The following is a 19,686-nucleotide window of genomic DNA, read 5'->3' as shown; positions in this document are numbered from 1 at the left end:
CAGTGAAGGTGTATTTTGCTCCTGCTGTCAGTCTGGTTCTTCACCCATTAAAAGTATCTAAATCTTACATGAGTAAAGACGGTTCTCAAGTGGGATGTCTAATGAGATCACGGTTTTTGAACAAGCTTTGAGCAAATTTCTAAAAATAAATAAAAAATAACAGGTACACTGTAAAAGGGCATTTCATTGCTGCTTACCAGCTGTGATATTTTACTCTGTAAAATAATATGATGAGTAAAGTTTTGCAATATAAATGTAACACTGCCATAACACCCCAATGGTTAGACAAGACAACCTTCGAGGTCACCAAAATCTCTGAAGTTATCATTCTACAACCCACTAATGAGGAAGTGCTACAAACCCATCTGTGTCAGCTCCATCTACATTATGCTGCATACCCTGCTGCTGCATACATCCACTTGACCCCACGTCACCGCTACACAATAGCAGGGTTACCCCCGACCAGGTACGTGTCACCACAGATCCCCAGTTAAGCCTTGTGCACTAATGCTGCATGACAGGCAAAAGACAACCAGATAATTCTCTACAATCATGCGGCTGGTTGTTGAGCAGTGTGGTGTGGTCGTCCGATGGGCTGTTGTGGTGAGGACCTCCTCATTTGTCTGACAGGCTTTGTTCTCAGATACTATGGAGTTACATTTTGGTGCGATGAGAAAAGCAGACATGGAAGCCCATAGGACACCAATATCCTTTTGAAGCCAGCTTAAATGGCCTAATTAAAAGAAATGTTATTCCAAATATTTCCTGCACCGTCTGTTGTACTGTCACATTCTTGATCTTGATGGACTACTGACGCCAGTTATGTCATGGCAGCAGTGTTAAAGGCATTCTATTGCCCAGTCAACTTCAGCGTGAAATATCTCAACTGTGGAAGAACTAGTCACTGAATTTGTTAGAAATTTGGACAAAGACCCCAGAAAATAAATTTTCCTCTAATAGTTGGTGAAACAACTTTTAGCTGAATTGTTATGAAATTCAGTTGACATTCATGTTTCTGTTGGGATCATTTAAAAAAAAAAAAAAAAAAAAAAAAAAACCCTGCTGTACTCTGTATTTTACATATATAACATATATATGACACCTTGTAAACATAAGTATTGTAGCCACACATTGATAAATTCTTTCTGGCTGAACTCATTTGTTTATGGTGACAAACATTACAGAGATATTGACATGAATATAAATATTTGTCTGGCGGCCGCCACTACAAGCAGTTATTGACTGACACCTCCATGGAGGTCAAGATTTTTCAAAACACTCCCTCAAGAGATGATCTTTCCCAGACAAATCAAATGTAACATTCCTCCAGTAATCCATCCCATTAAGGCCCGACTGTGCACTGGTCAACCAGCAGATCAATAGCATTGATCTCAGAAGATGACTGTAAAGATAATCACATTCAGAAGAAAAGAAAAAACTAAATACTCTGCCTCCAAGTACTTTAAGTACTGCAACAATAACACTGGCTAAGAAAACAAACGTACCTGCAAAAATTCTCTTGAAAATTGAACTTATTCATACACATACACAGATATTCCCTGGAAAGTTTTTATTGGTAATACCTGAGATTTTATTACTTAGGAGCAGCCCAGAAACAATATTATGTTTTCTTCTTATGGGCAGGGTGAGAGCAGTTGAGTCCCACTAATGCAAGATGTTATTTTAAAGCATTTCATTTTTTTTTTTTAAGCTGCTTACACCAAAAATCTTCCATAACTAAATCCTCCTGAGAAAAAGACCAAAATGAGGCAGCAGCTGTTTCTCTGTGTGTCTGAATCTGTTTTGTGTGTGTATCAAGTCCAGCAGCCTTCACTTTTGTGATTCTTTTATGTTTTATGGCTTTTATGCAAGGACTGACACTTCAGACAAACTTATATTCTGTCTGCAGACAACAGCACTTATCACTGAGTCTAGCATCCCACTGCCTCTTTTCAATCATCTTTTGTTCATCATCCTTTAAACACTAACCCTTTTTGGATTTTAGTACATTTGCAAGCATTAGAGAGATTCAATGTCACCTCACATCAACACAAACACATGCATGAACATGGGGGTTTGATTCTGACATTGAATGAGATCAGTAGGAAAGTTTGGTGAGAGCTGCAGGAAGAAAAGAAAGTAGGAGAGGCCAACTGGTGAGAATTAGTTGACTGGGTGCTGTGAGTGAAAGAGCATCCATGTTAACTGTCTATTTGCTGTCTGTCAGTCTATCTGGCATAAATAGGAGGAGATGAGTGGAGAAAACAAAGTGGGAGATGATGACCATCAGTCAGGGGTATTCATATTTTCTTACAGCCTGTATGATGGACATGGCTATAGTAAGAATGTGGGAGTTGGGGAGAGGGCAGAAGGGGAAGGGGGGGGGGGGGGGGGGGTGACTGAAAGAAACGTAGAGAGTATTAATGCTACAGAAGCTTGCTTTGGAAATAACTGGGTTTGGGAAGATAGCTTGGAGATCTATTAACGCACACTTGTTTTGTTTCTCTTGTTTACCAAGGGTCTCTGCCAAAATAATAATCTGAGCTAATCTGAAGTTTAAAGTTCAAAATACATCTGACAGTAACAGAAGACAGTGCAGGTGGAAGTATAATCTCAAAGAGCAACACTGAATTTCAGTGCCATAAGCTTTAGTGTTACTATCATCTGACAAGCAGCACCAACTACCACCTGGGACTAGAGGAATATTAAGACCCAATGTGAAAGGCCTGGATTATTTAAAAATGAGGGGGGCTTCAGAGAAAATAATTACAGGCTAAAAGTGATCATTTACATTCCAACAGGTTAAACATGTGCTTTAAAAGCAGAAAATGTCTTTCAAGATGAAACATGCTGGCAGCCATTATATCTTTAATGGATAAAGTGAATTGTCTGCTGAAGGTGGGCCCCACTTTCTCATACCACCCTGCAATTAAAGTAAAGCTACCCAAGGTCAGGCTGAGTGACAGGCTGACAGACCTATAGATTACTGTCTGTCTGTGTAATTCGTGATCTTTTTTGCTTCTCTTGCTGACTGACGCGCACACACTCTTAAATTTGAAAACACCAGTGCTTGTTAATTTGGCAGCTTTCACGTTTGACAGACAGCCGGGACATCCTACCTTGTGACCCTGCGGCCTTGTTTTCACCCATGACCGCAAGGGTCAGCATTCAGGAGATGTCTGTTTAAGAACAGAGCTGAGATAATGTGTGAATAGCTATGGTTAGGGTCAAATTCATTAGAGGTTTCCCAAGTGAAACCGTGACACCGAATGGTGAGATTTTACAGATAAAGGAGGCAGAAGTATCAAAATTGGCAGAGTTCAGAGCGAGGAATGGAGAACAGATGGATAAAATCATAAAAAAAACAGATACAAGATAACATGTCTGCCCTACACAGCCCACATCAAGGCCTGTCATATAAGACCTTCATGTCAGTGCTATACAGCTATTACTGCACTCCAGGCATGAAATGGGCATGAGATTGGCCCATGTTCAAATTGCAAGCTTTATCAATTACATATACCAAGTGGAACAAAACTCTGGATGCAACGAATCAGAAAATGGTGAAGAATTTTCTGGTATGTTATTGTTGGCAGTTCTGCTCTGTCAGATTTAGTATGCAGTGGAGATAGATAAGAAATGTTGAAATGACCTTTTCAGCAGTTAAGCAGTCATGACACATTTAAGCCTCCACCGGTGTATTGCTTTGTGCTTTAGAATTCGGCAGTTCGCACCTATTTGGGTTTAGGCTCATACGTCGCAACATATGTGTGTCTGCACTTTTACATCCATCATGTTTAACAAAAGAAGGTATTAGCTGGAAGCACATGTTTTGATAGGAGAATGACAAAGAGAGATAGCAATACATGAAGAGCAGCACAAAATGAGAGGAAGGTAGGAGTCTTATCAGTTGGAAGAAGGGAACTTGCGTGACAGTGGGAAATGCTGGTCACAGCCACCCTCCATCCCTCCTCACATGGGGTGCTGAAGGAGGCCAATGATTGCACAGACACATGGAGGCTAAAAATGCTCTTATCTTGCACTGTCATACCTTGTCATAAATCAGTGCTTAGCCATCCGCTCTGCACTGATAAGGAACCCAAACACAGACTGCTCCACACCAAGAATGGAGAGAGACTTATTTCTTTTACGAGTGGCCCCTCTCACCCTCTCAAACTCCCCTCTCCTGTCTTTGTTATCGGTTTTTCATTCATCAGATCTGAACGGCAGACAAGTTCCTTTTTTTTTTTCTGCCTGGGATTTGTTTGTTTGCAGCTTGCCATATTTTCTGTTGTAGCTTTTCCAGCAGTCTGGTTATAATCATCTGAAGAACTAGTGAATCATTCGCAATACTCACACATGGCAGAGTCGGGAAAGCTGAGGAATGGTCTTTTGATTGTCATGCGATAAAAAAATATTTTGCAACAAAGCTATTTAAACAGAATCTGAAAATAGGCTCTCAAGAAACTACAGCGATATAGTAAGTGTATAATGCCTAGTTTATCTCATATTTGGTAGGAAAGGCCAGACATAATCTCCACAGCTACTTCCTTATCTTAACAATTTATGTGTTTTGATAACCAAATAAATATTCTTAGAGTGTTTTTTTTTTCAAATGAATTACATTTAGCACTGAGATAACGTTTATAAAACATTAGAATTTTCAGAATAAAAAGAATAACTCATTTAGCTTATATTAGCCAATCGTAACACTTAAAACCTTTGAGGCACTAAATTATGAAGAAGCTATAATATAGCCCCATCCTAAAGGAAAAATGACACTTCTCAGCAAGTCCATATTGTATTATTTATATCTTATCTACTATATAGAATTTTAAATAAATTGGGGTTTGCTGTCCAAAATACCCACTAGTCCTAACTTCCAACTGGACAGCCCAGTGTCTTTGTAAAAAAGTACTAGGTGTAATTGGAGCTTTTCCATTTTGGGGAGCATTTTTCCTTTATTTCATAAGGACAGGGAATAAGGAAAAGAGCAAGACATGTATCAAATTGTCCCTGGGAAGGTTTCAAACCAGGGATCTGCTGAGCAGGGCATATGCACTCACGTGCTACACTCACTCCTTTTGCTATCAACTTGAATACACATGCAGCCATAGCTTCAAGGTGCCTGTGGCAAATCCTGCCTACTAAGTGGAAGGTTGGTGGTTCAATCCCTGACTCCTCCAGCCTGCATGTTGAAGTATCCTTGGGCAAGATACTGATCCCCAAATTGCCCCTAATGCATCTGTGTGAATGTCAGGTTAAAAGTGCTTAGGCAAGGAAAAGGGGACTTGTGTGCATGAGACTTGTAGTAAGAAAGCACTGTGAGTGCTCAAATTGAGTAGAAAAGCACTATATAAGTACCAGAGCATTTACCATTTAGTTTTCACAACAAAAACAAGCATAAGTTAAACACCAAATCATGCAATGTGGCATAAGAGCTAAGAAAATGTTGAAAATAAATCAGGATGCTGTTATTTTTAGGGTCTAATTTGTTCATAATGGCTTGCAATGATTTGTGAATAATCATGAATAGATGGCTTAATAGGATGGTGTAATCTTGCCATGGTAGTGAAATGGTAAATTTCACACTGTGCACCAATCCTGTTTGTTAATGGCATTCGCATAATCAGAGCCACAGGCTAATGAATTCTAAGGATCTCATACTTTCTAAATGTGATAACACTTGAGCGAAGCATCATTTGGAGTGGAGATCTTCCTTTTTGTTTCCTCTGTCTGATTCTCAGCTGAATCAACCACATTAAAACTAAATCTGTCAGCTATGGAAAATAGTTTGTGCTTCTGTGTTTGTGCCAGGAGGTGCTGCCTCTTATAAGGCTCCTGAAAGGCTGTCTGTGGTCTTCCATCATTGTAGTGTGGTGAAGCACAAGATCCAGAGGAGCATCAATCCATCTAACATGAAATCCTACAAAACATGAAAGCCCAGGATCATAGCCAAGCTTTGAGTGATGACTGTTTTGCCATTTGTGCCAAGAGGAGAAAAAGTGAGAGATGTGAACGATGAGAGGCAGAGAGAGAGTGAGTAAAAGGGAGGTAAAGGACAGACAGAGATGCTTTGAGCGTTAATGCCTTGCCAATATTGTATGCCACTCCCCCTCCGCTTCCCTGGGGACATGAATGAAGTAAATGAATGATGGACCCAACCCACACAAACGCCCCTCTTCTATTGAGACCAAGCAGTCCATTCACGGGGATGAGTGAGGCGTAGACATCAACAACAACAATAACAACAGCAACATAGGAGGCCCTTACTCCCATTTGTCATTCATACATATGTATGCAGTAACACAGGCACACACATATGGCACAGACACCATGGACAACACTGCCAACATACCATTAGGGACACCTAGAGAAGGTTCCTGAGAACAGGGCTGACTAACAAAGCTTGAGGCAAAGGGGCGTAAATAGGGCAGGCATGGAGAAAAATCTTGGCATCCCGTCAATGGAACCACCACAATGATTACGGATGAGAGGCCATCTCCTCCCCTCCACAATCAGCACATTATCAGGAAGCACATCAGTGTATGAACCCAGAAAACACAGCTTGGAAAACTCATGTTCTACCACATTCTGCCCTTCCTATTGTACCCAGTTCCTCTCTGTTGCTCTTCCAGGACTAAATGGGTTCAGGGGGTTCTTGGCCACACAAGCGTGATCTCACTCAAAGCTCTGACCTTGAAACTCAGTCATTCCTTGCCTGAAGCCAAAGCAGCTAATGGAACATAGGAAATACAAATCCGATTCAAGCGAAATCAATCTGACAAGGACAGCTTTGCTATTTACTGAGCATTTACATCTCAAACTTTGAAGGTGGGTTCGGTAATGATGTTAGCATCTGACAGAGGCTCAGTTTTCACCAGTTATGCATCATGCAGAGAGAATGTATGCAGAGCATATGAAGGGAGAGGTTAGTAACTAAATGATGAAATACAACTCTGACAGGAGGCAGGAGGAGGAGGAATGTTTTAGCTTTTTTAATCCAATAGTGAGACACTGCTGCTGTAGCCTCCCACAGGATCATGGTCAGGCTCAACCATAGGCGTCATTGCTGCCATGATTACATAGACAGCTACTTGGTTGTTATCCAGTGCATATACTCAGAGACTTTAACACACTGCATCTCCCACACCTGATAAAATTTATAAGGTCACAGGTGTTTGATGTTGCTCAGCTTCTGCCTAAAATCAACTTTGACCTATCATTTAGGAAAAGAAGCCTTTCCCATAAAACATTGCCAACTGGCGACGTGTGACGCTTGTGAAATATTTGTACAAGTTTGTAATTTGGCTTCAAAACATTTTGTGTTGTTGGTGAAGACATGTGTGACACACTTAGGGCTTTAGTCCAAATGTCTCTCTGTGGAAAATTACTTAGAAAACTCCTTCTAAGACAATCTGTATGACAATGTAGAAGTGAATCCACCCAGCAGTTTTCATGGATTCTAACATTAGACTTTGCAGCACAAGGTTACTGCCAGGGCACTGGAACAGGACTGACCTGTGGAGGCTGTACATGCAGACACTAACTGAAGTAAACCATCTCATCCAACACTCATACAGAACTAATGTGAAGCAGACACAAAATTCGACCTGAGTATGCCTTTGAGCACCCACGCTCCTCTCCTCCTTTTCATTCTCAAATCCTTCCATTTATCCACTCTGCTCTGGCTGAGATAGCAAACCTGACACTGATGCCCTGTAGTCCATTAGCACTCTCAGAGCCTTCTGTGAATCAGTTCTGTTGCTCCCTTCACCTTTTCCTCCTCTTAGCCCATCTTCCTGACAATCCTCATTTCTCTCTCACGCCTTATCTGGCATTCTCTGTCTTTCTGCATGTCTTCTTCCCTTACTCCTCCTAGATATCCGAGCTGGAATGAGACAAGTTCAAAAGGCCTTTGTAACATTTACAGTTACAATGTACTTTATACTTTTTTGATTTTAGTATTTCAACTTTTAAACTTGTATTTGCTATTATCTTGTGGATGTGTATGCAGTGTTGCACTATTCACACTAATGTCTGTTATGCATTTTAAATGAAAACTTTATTTTAACTGAATTTAATTAAAGTTCAACCTGTTCACAGACACCGAGCCTATCACGATTCAAGTCAGATTCAGATAATGTTACAGTGATGCAGCTGCAGAAAATCCTCTTAGACACATGATATTACCGATAACTCTTCTAGACCTCATCTCTTCTAATGCAAAGTCACTCTCAAACAGACCTGCTATTACTGATAGGACCAGTTATTCTACTGATGCGTTCAAATTTTCTGTAAAAGGTCAAAAAATAGTTTGTTATCTCCAACCACATCAATACTGTCTGTAACTTGCAATGATTTGAATACTAAATAAACAGTACAGTGGGAAGTTTTGCTTGACTGATCAATCATCGAAATTATTGACAAAATAGTCTGCTGATTATTACTTTCAAAAACACTACCTATTTTCAAATACTGAGATTATTACAAATGTTGCACGCAGAGTACATTATGCCGATAAACAAAACGAAACAAAACAGTAGATAGTGATTGTGGAGAAATACATTCTGATTAAATATATTTGTGGTCTAGCTACTGTTATTTCTTTAAATTATTGTTTGATCCATGATATCAGAAAATAGTAATAAAAACCTTAAGAGTAACAACAAATCCTTAGATTTGAAAACCTAGTTTGCCTATATTGCCTTACATCAAGAAGGTCCTGGATTTGAATCCACTAGCTGACACGGGTCATTCTGTGTGAAGTTTGAATGTTCTCCCCAGGCCTGCCTGGGTTCCCTCTGGGTACACTAGCACCCTCCCAAAGCCCAAAGACATGCACATTAGGTTAATTTGTGATTCTAAATTAAGTGTGAATGTGAGGTGCCATTTACATGACGCCGTTTCAAAATGAAAGCGGTGTCGTGTAAATGGCACCTCACATTCACACGTTTTGATGCGTTTCGGCCTTGCGTTTACACGACAACTGCATCGTTTTGATGCATTTCGCCTTCCATTTACATGACAACTGAGTGAAAACGATGTGTTTCGGAAACGGGGTCCAGAGTGGAGCGTTTCAGAAACGCACCGGCTTGCGTTCTCGTGTAAACACTTGAAACCGGGGTGATTTGAAAACGGCCGACTCGCACATGCGCACTATGGTTGCGACGGCCACAGTTTTTCGCACATGTGCAAATTGATAAACAGTACTCGCGGATTCACGAGTGCTTCTTATGCTTTTCTTGTGTTTTTACCGTTTTGTAATTCAGCGTTGTGTGCACCAGCGATCCAACCTCATTGTCAGTCCACACAAAACCTCTCACATTGGCCGTTTTGTAAGTAATGAACAATTTGCCGCACTACCTACTGTGTCACTCCACGCATGCGCGTCTTGCGTAAACAAACCTTGCAAAGAGAAAACCAACGCCAACTTGTGGCCTGGCACGGGAACTACATCGTTTTCATCGTTTCACATGCCATCGTGTAAACGTGGATCGTTTCTGAAACGCTATCGTGTAAACGGAAGGCTGAAACGCATCAAAACGACACCGTTTCCAGTGAAAAAGGCATCGTGTAAACGGGGCCTGAGAGTGAATGGTTGTCCCTCTTAGTTAGCCCAACAGCAGACTGGTGACCTGTCCCGGCTGTACCCCGCCTCTTGCCCTATGACAGCTGGAATGGGCTCCAGCATCCATGCAACCCTGAATTGGTTAAGCAAAAGAAAACAGATGGACGGATGGATGGATATTAAAAGTTTGAAAGCCTGACTATCAAGAGTCAAAGTAAAAATCAAGCAACATTAGGTTGATATTCCAGGTAGGTTACATTTAATAACACACATATAGCCTTATGAGACAGTATGTACACTGAAAAGTATACCACTTAATATTTTCAAAATGGGCACCATAGGAATGAGGTCAATGGCACTGCAGAAACACGAGCCAAACACTGACAGACAAATAGAAATGAATGATAGCTGTCTAAGATAAATAAGTGGAAAGGTGCCCTTGACCTCCTGTCTCCTTAATTTCAGTCTGAGTTGTAAACCCATGAAGACTCCTACACCTCAGCCACATCTGGAGAGCAAGTCTAGTCCTGGTGGAGCCTCTGCATAGAACTAAATCTTTAATTTATTTGCTGCCCAACTCTCCATTTTATTTAAGAAGATCACACCACAAACTCATCAAAGTCTGTTGTTTTAACAAATGTATTTTCTCATTTGTCTTAACTGAGCCTTGAAGACTTGATGCTGCTGTTTTACCTCGGAGTTGCCTGTGAGCAGACGAGACAGCAGACATCTGGGGAAATAAGCACAAAGCTGTGATTGCATCCCACCTCATCTCTGTGGAGAGAATCATTTGAACCCGATTCAGTTTGTGAGGAGTGACAGGTAGATGCTGCTATGGCAACCAAACCAAAGCAGTGTCATAGATAGCAGCTCTTTACAGAACAAGCTCTGCAAGCATGTGAGCACCCACACACACATACACATGCACAAACAAACAATGCAGATATAACCACATGGACTTAAAATGAATATTAGAAGACTCTCCCATTCCTCCCTGTCACTCCCTCCCTGTCTATCTCTAAGCACAACTGTCATCCGCTTCCACACCCTTGCCCTCCTGCCCGTTCTGCAGGTGGTGAGGTTCATCACAGCCTGCATAATAATCTGCCTTTAATAAGGATTAAAATCATACCTCAAGATTTATGGGCTTAGTATATAACTATGTCTTACAAAGACTACACTAACTATTTTTCTTCAACATGTTTCTCAAACATGAAGGAATAAAAAGGCATATGTCTCGCATCTATTTTTATCCTGTCTGCCACTTTTTGATTAAAAAAAATAATAAAAAATTAGCTGCAGTAGAGCCCAAGAATCACAAACACAGCAGGATGTACATATGCACACACACATTCTATCACTCACCTACACATCCATCCATCCATACTGGATCCACATCCATCATAGTGTGACTGTCTTATTGTCCCTGCTGAGTTTTGCCCCCTTTACACAACAGACAGAACTATAAGGGCTACTAAATCACCCCCCTGCATGCAGAACAAGTTAAGTACATCAGCCAGAGAGCATTTTTAGTGAGAAACATCCCATCACCAAGCTTAAATGTTGAATGTGTACAAAACTGATGTACAAAGGGTAATGATTATGATTCATAGAATACTGATTAAAAAGAAATTCTACAGTTTAAATCAGCTTAGTGTTGCATTCAAGGTCAATATGACAACTCTGTTTCCCCTTGCCCAGTGGGACGACTGAAATTCGGGCAACTGTTTTTTGCTTTTTTATTCATCAAGGTATCAATTTTGCACTGATCAGCTGTGGCACAGAGACACTAACCAAACTATTTATAGCAGCAACATCTAATATTAACATATACATGACTGTAGTAGAAAACTTTCATAAAACTTTCATAAAGCTGCCAGAAAGCATCAGTGTTTTATTGGTCAAACAGAGGGGTTATTTTTAAAAGAAAGCAATGAAAATGCAAACACTGTTAGAAAAAAAAACGATCCAAAACCCAAGGGTTCTCTCCTACAATGTAGTTAGAACTATAATATAGTCTAACATGTACTTTGTGGGTCACCAGTTTTGGAGAGAGAAAAACTTGTACTTGCACACAAAAACATACATTTATCAAAGCACAACTTTTCATCATCATAAAGCTGTCCATGCAAGGTGAAGGGGAGGAAAAGTAAACAAAACCTAGGAGAAGGGAGTGAAAATAGATAGACTCAATTTGATTTTAAGATATGTGAATTTATTGTTAGGGAGGGCATTATCTGCACCTATAGCAAAACTATAGGTGCAGCTTGGAAACTCAAAAAGTTTCATAAATATAGAGCTTGGGTGCCCTGCATGTTCATTTTTAGCTGCACGTCAAAATGCTTATCCTGATGAAGCTGGATGATCACATCTGCTCCTCACCACTACAAATAATTAAATCTATGATTAAAATGCCTAAAAGTAGGAATAATAAATAGCATGGTGATTACAGTTTCATTTGAATGTTGAGCATTTTTATCACCACAGGGGGAAAGGCATTCTGCATGCCAGCTCAGAAGAAATATTTAAATTGGGGGAAAATGTTTTCAATGTGGTGCCTTTCATTGAGAGCAATGATGTGTATGTGTATTAGTCTCTGTGGCATCATTAAAGAGTGGGGAGCCAGTAATTTACAGGGTGAAAATTACTATAAAAGGGCTACATAATGCACACATATAATTTCCTTTCAAGCTTCAGCACTTACTGCATGTTAGTTGAGCTGGTACGTGAAACCTTCCTCAGCCTTCAGATGTCCACCCACTCCCCACTTACACATTCACTTGCTAGATCACCGTTGTGCCTTCTTCTTAAGGAAAGTCTGGGCAAAACAGCTGCCCTCTCCCCTGTTTTGCGTTTTGCATGTGCTAAAACAGCACGCCCCTGCTGTGGGTGGCACACAGGGCGCTCTCCTCCCGCTGCTCAGACTGCCAGTCTTATCAACAGGCAAATAGAGAGGGTGTGAGTGTAGAGTAAAGGCAGAGGAGGAGGATGACGAGGCAGAGGAGGAGAGGGAGATAAAAAGAGAAAGAAACAGACAGGAAGGACACTATATTTAGCACTGGAGCTGTCGCCTTCTGTTTTTCTCTTCTGAATAATCATAGTTTGACAGAATGTATCCTGCAGAGCAGAGGTTGCTGGGATGCACGTCCCTCCCTTCCTCCACAAGCATCATCTCTTGAGAGAAAGTAGCACAGTGTAGTAATAATTGCTGAGGGCTTGCATGCCACAGTCACCACATATTACTTTCTGGAAAAATGTTTTGATGCCATGACATTCTCTAATGAAGAGACTAGGAAAAAACAGTTTAGGACTACAAACTGCCAACAGGTGCAGTATTTTATGGGATATGTATAGAATGAGTAAAGTGCATTAAAATAGTGTAGATAGCTAAACAGTACTATGGCTGTGAGTCATTTATAAAAAGCTTTGAACCCTCCATCCTCCATCATTTTTCAGAATTTGATTTCATGTAGGCTGGGGCAGTAAGGGGCTGTGCCAAACTTGTTAACCTCAAGTACCAATGGCATTGTGCTGGGAAAGAAGCAAACATGCACAGCTGCTAGGCCGAGTTGCACACAGGATGTGAATTTGATAATGCGTATGGTACGAGCAGCGCAAATGGTGCACAGTGACCTCTAATCAGAAAAAAAGCTTATTTGGATTTGTCAAAAAACTACTTCTTCTCCTACATGCTTGTGTCTCAAAATTTTTTAATTTTCATATAATCATTATATATACTCTTAGATTTGGGCTAGAAATCATAGAAAGAAAACGCAAAACATTTCTTCCTTTCCTAAGCCCAGTTTGTTTCAAATAACGGTAACAAAATAATGGCAATAATGTGAATACGTACGGATTTTTACAGTAAAACTATTTGAAAAAGTAATATAACAAAACAGTTGAGTCAGAGAACACCTTGAAAAAAAAAATCACAACTCTGGAGCAGCACATTGAACTAAAGTTTGAACACAAAACTTTCACATTAAAATCTATTGAATTAGCCCTTTAGAGCAACAATCTTAGTTCCCTCCACCTTTAGGCAAGTCAGTCAGCTCTTTACTCAATATAACTCTTCACTAGGAAAAGCAATAACATCAGCACCTCTCACCATCACTGATAATCATGAATCCACTATATTTATTCAATGTTAAATTAATGATTCTATTGAGGTAATGTACAGAGTATGCTTCTCTGTGTGATTAATTATGTTTAACATCTCCATTGATGCATGTAATACAATAATATCCAATGTAATGTGCAATGTGGTCTGATGAGAAAGCTAATTAAAGGCATTAGTTTTGTTACTGAACAGCAGGAAGGTTTAGAATTATATACTTGCAAGCTGAATGCATTTGCCATCTCCCCAGTGATTTGCCAGTGTAACACAGTGGTTTTGTGCAGCCTCTTTGCCTTTGATTGAAGGAGACAGAATAAGACAATTGAAGGAGGTTGCATGTGCTTTTTTTTTTTTTTTTTTTTTAAACATCTACTGAAATGAAGCAGGCAAAAACATATTCCCTGACCAACTTTAATATCCACCCAGAGCAGCCAAGGATCATGTGTAAGCATGCAGGTTAGCTGTGGATAAGCTTTCAGCAGCTCATTGATTGCTAAGTCTTGATTGCAGCCAGGCTTGGCTGAGGCTCTTAGCTCTGTCTCCAGTGTCAAAATTACATAAGAAGCAAGCAGGTTGGATGAGATACAAGGGGAGAAAGGTTTCATTAACATCTCTTTGATAATCTGTGGAAGGGGTGTATTATTTCATGGCAAAGCAAGGGTTATTATTAAAATACTTTCTTGAAACAGAAAAGATGCCATCAACTCAAAGAAGAATGTCATGATAATGCATGTAGGACAAATTTCTTTTGACATGTACCATATAAATCTACCCATAGAGTACAGTCAGTGAAGGAGGTCCATTTGTGTAGAGTCAGAAATAGAACAAGCAGTAAAACTCCAATTATTCATAGATTAAAGAGATCAGGGACATGTCACTATTTCTGATCTTCAGTCTGAAAACTGTCAGGAGAGATGAGCAGATAGAGAAGTCTTTGTTCAGGTGTGACAATCATCGACCCATAAGATGGGACAAAAAGACTGTTTGGGTGGAGTACAAAGACTGAAGCAACATTAGAACTGTCCCTGAGAGTTAGTCCAATTACAGGACCGCCTGGCTTTGTCTTTGTCCCTCTCCTGCTTTCTTCTCAGAGCTAACCTTGCACCCAGGTGTTCAGAGGCCGAAAGAAAACAAAGTTAAACACTTTCAAATGTGCCTGAGGATTAGCCTAACAAGCTATTACTTGTTAATATGGTGCCATTCTCCCACAGTTTGAGGGCAGTTAACCTCGGGTGTGACTGGCTTCTGTTTGCAGGGTCACAACCTCTCAGAGCCATGCACACTAAAATAGCACGTGATTATAGGCCTTGTTTAAAAGTAAATATAGGAGTTCTCAGCAGCTGATCTAAGCCAGTCTCTCAGTCTTTATGACAATGAATACACGTGCATAACTGCACAAATGGGACTTTTGCTGTAATATCATTTAATGGGAGTATTTAAACTTAACTTCAGAACCTAAACTACACATTTTTTTAAAGTTATGGAGCGAGATCTGGATCAATGGAGACTTTATGTGCTACTTAACTGTGAGATGAATTGCTGTCTTGGGTTTTGTAAATGCGTGCGTGCGTGTGTATGTGTGTGTGTGTGTGTGTGTGCGTGCGTGCGTGCGTGCGTGCGTGTGTGTTTGTCAGCCCGTTTGAAGTCTTGGTTGATGTTCTGCTTTGACTGGACATTCCTTTGGTCTTAGCCTCTGTTTGCACACTTAGGCCTTATCACAGTTAATAACTCAGCCTGCCCATACTCAATAGCTGCTTTGGGCAGAATTATCGGCTTAGGTTTGTAGTGGTGGTTTACACTACAAACCGTTGCTTATTTAATTTGATTATGAGAATGAAAGTGAAATCATGAAACAATCCATGCAATAAAAAATATAAATACATAAATAAAAGGTCAGCTTAAAAAAAAAGCCAGAGTCAAGCCATACAAATGCAGGACTTTCTTTAACTTTGTTGCATTCCAAGAGAACAGACATGCAAACATCTCAGTACGAGACACAACTGAAATGTAGCAATTAATAAATGGAAATGTTTGGAGAATGGGTTTTAAGACAAGTAAGTAAATGGATAAAATGTAGTACTAAAACTTCATGTTTATATCATGTAATATATATATATATTTCTTTACACAAATGTGTGTAACTACATGTATGACCCACAGTCTGCTGCTTTGATAGAGGGCAAATATTTGAAAGGCAAAGACAAAGTGTGGAGTTCTCTTGTAACAAACTTGGATCTCAGCCAAACGTAGCTAAATCTTCTCTGCCAGCTTCACAAAATGCAAATATCAGTGGTAAGCGATACGGTATAACCTTTATGGATAAACATGTAGGGCTGGGTCATAATGAGCAAATTCAGCAACGCAGTATAAAAACAGCTGGAACACTTGGCGGCCTGCATTACTGTCTCCTGGATTTATTTCAAGTCCAAAAATGAAATGCTTGTTAAAATAGCTGGATGTTATCACAAGGCAAATATTCAAAGTGAACACATTTGTATGGTAGCACTAGTCTGATATACTGACGCATAAAAAAACATTAATAAAAGCACATTACACAAGTATTCCCAGTGGTACTGTGCAAAACCAATACAATTAGGGAATGCAGAGCTTAGGTGCATTTCTAGTCTTCAGCTATCTGAAGTTGCCCTGTGAGGCATAAAGTAACCTCGAAAACTAATTAAAAACAAAAAGGAACTCATTAAAAGAAGTAGAAAATAAATGAACTATTTTCTACCAAGTAAATGTGAGACCATTAGTGTGTGAAATCCAGCTTGATTAAAGACAAAGAGAAAGAGATGAGATTGAAGGGATGAGGAAAAAACAAACAGATAATCAAAATATCAAGAAAAACTTGAGAAATAGAAAAGCCCTAGAGCTTTTTAAATCAGCTTAGCGTAAAAATTACAATATCAGGCAACACAATTGAAATTAAAGCAAATAAGGCAAAGTGATAATCCAGAATCACTAAACGCATGCATTTTTTTTTTTTGACAGAGCACTGAAAAAACCCTTGACAGGTCATAAGAAAGTTTCATTTCACACAAGTTATTAATCTGAGATATTTAATTTTCAAAAAAAAAAACAAAACAACAACAAAGAACTGCACTTTCCTTTTGAGCATTCCTAGATGATCGCATTTGAGCAAATGTCTAACACAGAGGTGAGATTTGAACCAACCAGGACCTGAACTCATCAGAGTTTTATTAAAGTGTTTTTAGAGACAGGTACCATAACATGTAAATAACAGTTATGGATACAATGACTATTCCAACAATGGAATGACAAAGCACCCGAGACAGCACCACTGAGACCTTTTAATGGGAGAGATCAACACACACAGGGTCTCATGTGGCACTGGCTAACATTCATAACATGCTGTATGTGCACCCTGAGTTTGTATTCAGCCAAGTGTTAAATCTGACTTGATTTCAGAAGAGAGCCGAGGTCACACAAAGGCCTGTTTGGGGAACAAACTGCATCCAGGCGATTAGATGAAGACATACTCTCTTACCCTGAATAGTCAGGACAATCAGCAGCGCATCTCCTCATCCCTCTCATCAAGCCTCTCTCACACAATCACACAATCAAACTCACTGTTAACCACTGAAGGGACAAACGGCAGGCTTGCCAAGACCTGAATTCAGCTGGTGCCAGCAGTTAACACAAGACATCAAAGAGTGCTGACCGAAGTGGCAATCAAATCTGCATGTCTGAAGAGAAACACAGAACCACACCAACCAGGTCACAGACACAGCATTATTTTGAATGTCTTACCTTTGAAGGACAGGAAAATTCGGGGAGCTGACAGTGGCTCGCTGGAAGGGGGCACTCCCCCAGATGATAAAGCTAGTAGGGCCAGCAACCAGCACAGTTTGTCCCACATTGTTCCTCTATTTGTTAACAGGGACAAAGGAGAATCCAGGAGCTGAGGGACAGACATGGATGAGCATTAAACAATGAGCAAAGCCCTTTCAATTCACAAAACTACTACAGTAACCAACTCTTGGTTACTAAACTAAAATAATAAGGTTGCTTCCTTGCAGTCGTTGCTGTATTATGTAGCTGCTTTTGCCTTCTTGGTACTAAAGTCAAAGCATTCAGAAAACCAAACAAGGAGTGAGACACTGCAAAACTGGACATGACTAAATGTAGGTTTTGTTTTGTTTTTTGCAAATTGGTTGCCAAAACTTGACCATTTCATTCTATTAAGCAGTGAATGGGCTGGAGTCTCCTTCCAACTGCAAATGCCGCTCCCCGCCCCTCGCCCCTCGGCACTCTGCAGGTCTTCACTTTTCAAAATAGTCCAATAAAACGTGCTTGTGAAAGCTGCAAAATAAACGATCAAGAGTTTAAGAATTACAACTGTTATTTTACAGCAAGAGCTTCATTTCACCAGTAGTACACGGAGCTGGCCCTTAGAGCTTGCCGCGCACTGGCAGCGCTCACAGATTAAATCACAAAGCGCATCAACATGCTGTTTATCCGCCACAAAGGGAGCTGAAGATAATGTCCCCATAAAAGAATCTGAAGACTCTTCGAGGTATCAGCGTGTGGACCAGGTGGCACAAATGCGCGTACCCCAGCGCTAGAACTCCTAAGAAATGGCATCTGAAGGGCCAGGTTTGGAAACAGTAAAACAATTTTAGCGAAGGTGTTTTTTTTGCTGTAATTGTCTGCGCATGCCACAGATGTTGTAAACGCGGATCCGAGCATGAGGTCAAACTGTCAGTCAGGGTTTAAGATCAAGTTCCACATTAAGCCCCGAAGGCAGAACTCCAAAGCTGACCGTTAACCAAAATAAAGCTTGACTTGGCTTTGAGTTATGAGGACACGAACATGAACCACGTGTCATTTATAACAGTATCTGGGATTTTAAGCGGTCAAAAAGAATCCGCTGAGTACTGCATGTACATTTACTTTGAGGGTACGACATCAGATGGAGTTAGAACTTTTAATGTCTTTAAAGAAAAGAAAAGAAACTCACATTGGCCACCAAACACACCGCTCTTGGCTCTTGCAATATTTCAGAACAGCATTTTAGAGTATCGCTCATTAAAAACGACCTCCCACACGCGCCGGAGAGCCACATCAAAATATAAATATGTGCAAGCTTGTGCTGCTAAACACAAGCCATTTCTAATACTCAAGACACATTTATTTTAATACATCTATTTATTACATATTCTATCTTGCACAAGCAGCAGAGACATTATTCCTCTTACTCGATTCCACTAAATGTGGCTTCTTATTGATTTAAGAGCACATCTGTCACAAAATAAATACTTATTTTAACTTGTCATGTAGCAGAGTAGCACTTGCGTTATGACCTACCTTATGGTTACGTCCAGTGGATATTGTGATATAGCTGGTCAGCACTGAAAACCATCCACAGATTGTTTGAGCTCCTCTGTCCGCAGGCAGGAGTATCAGTGTATCCGCCGCAGATCCCACACGATTATCCCAGAGCCAAACAAAGCTTGGGTTTAAATCAACTTGAAGCGGCCGCTTTAACTTGAAGTGATCTCTAAATCGCATTAACAGATTCTGTATTTTCCAGTGAAGACGGTGAACAAGAAAGAATTGTTCCTGGTGCGCAGTAGAGAAGAGGTTCGACCGTGCGCGGCGGCGCTCAAGTGTGTAGTGCTGGGAAGCGGCTTTTGCAGGTGGATAGGCTGAGGTCTCCCGGCTGTGGACACACCCATGGGGGAGGGAACCTACCTTTAGCATCCGTGTGCCTCGTCCCTCCTCAAAATTTAACTCAAAACGATTCTGCTCTGCGCCTTCATACGCTCCAGGTGGCTAGAAAGGTAAACTTACTCAAAAGACAGCACGTACAAGTTAGTGAGTTTTCATGTTGCCTTCAACGTTACATGGAAGGGTTGTCAGACAACAACCATCACAGTGACCGACTATTATTATGCCACACACAAGAACCCATTTTTTCCTTTAATGACTTGCATTTGGGAACATCTGTATTCCAACTGCCTGTAATACTCAT

At 40.4% G+C, this 19,686-nt stretch overlaps 1 protein-coding gene across 3 annotated transcripts in view; it reads right to left on the bottom strand.

The window, feature by feature from the left end:
* The window catches only part of sema3fa (sema domain, immunoglobulin domain (Ig), short basic domain, secreted, (semaphorin) 3Fa), a 46,988-nt gene extending 27,676 nt beyond the window's left edge, over positions 1–19,312 (bottom strand). For all 3 annotated transcript variants that reach the window (XM_030728904.1, XM_030728905.1, XM_030728906.1), the window contains exons 1-2: positions 19,020–19,312; positions 17,463–17,613 (exon numbers count right to left, since the gene is read on the bottom strand). In XM_030728904.1, the coding sequence (XP_030584764.1) occupies positions 17,463–17,613; positions 19,020–19,223 (355 nt within the window). In that variant the 5' untranslated portion in view covers positions 19,224–19,312. The remainder of the gene's footprint in view (positions 1–17,462; positions 17,614–19,019) is intronic.
* Between the last annotated feature and the right edge of the window lie 374 nt (positions 19,313–19,686).

This window comes from Archocentrus centrarchus, chromosome 5 (assembly GCF_007364275.1).
Source record: "Archocentrus centrarchus isolate MPI-CPG fArcCen1 chromosome 5, fArcCen1, whole genome shotgun sequence".
Classification (NCBI taxonomy): domain Eukaryota; kingdom Metazoa; phylum Chordata; class Actinopteri; order Cichliformes; family Cichlidae; genus Archocentrus; species Archocentrus centrarchus.
Note: the sequence above shows the minus strand (reverse complement) of the source record. Positions and strands in the feature narration are given on the sequence as shown.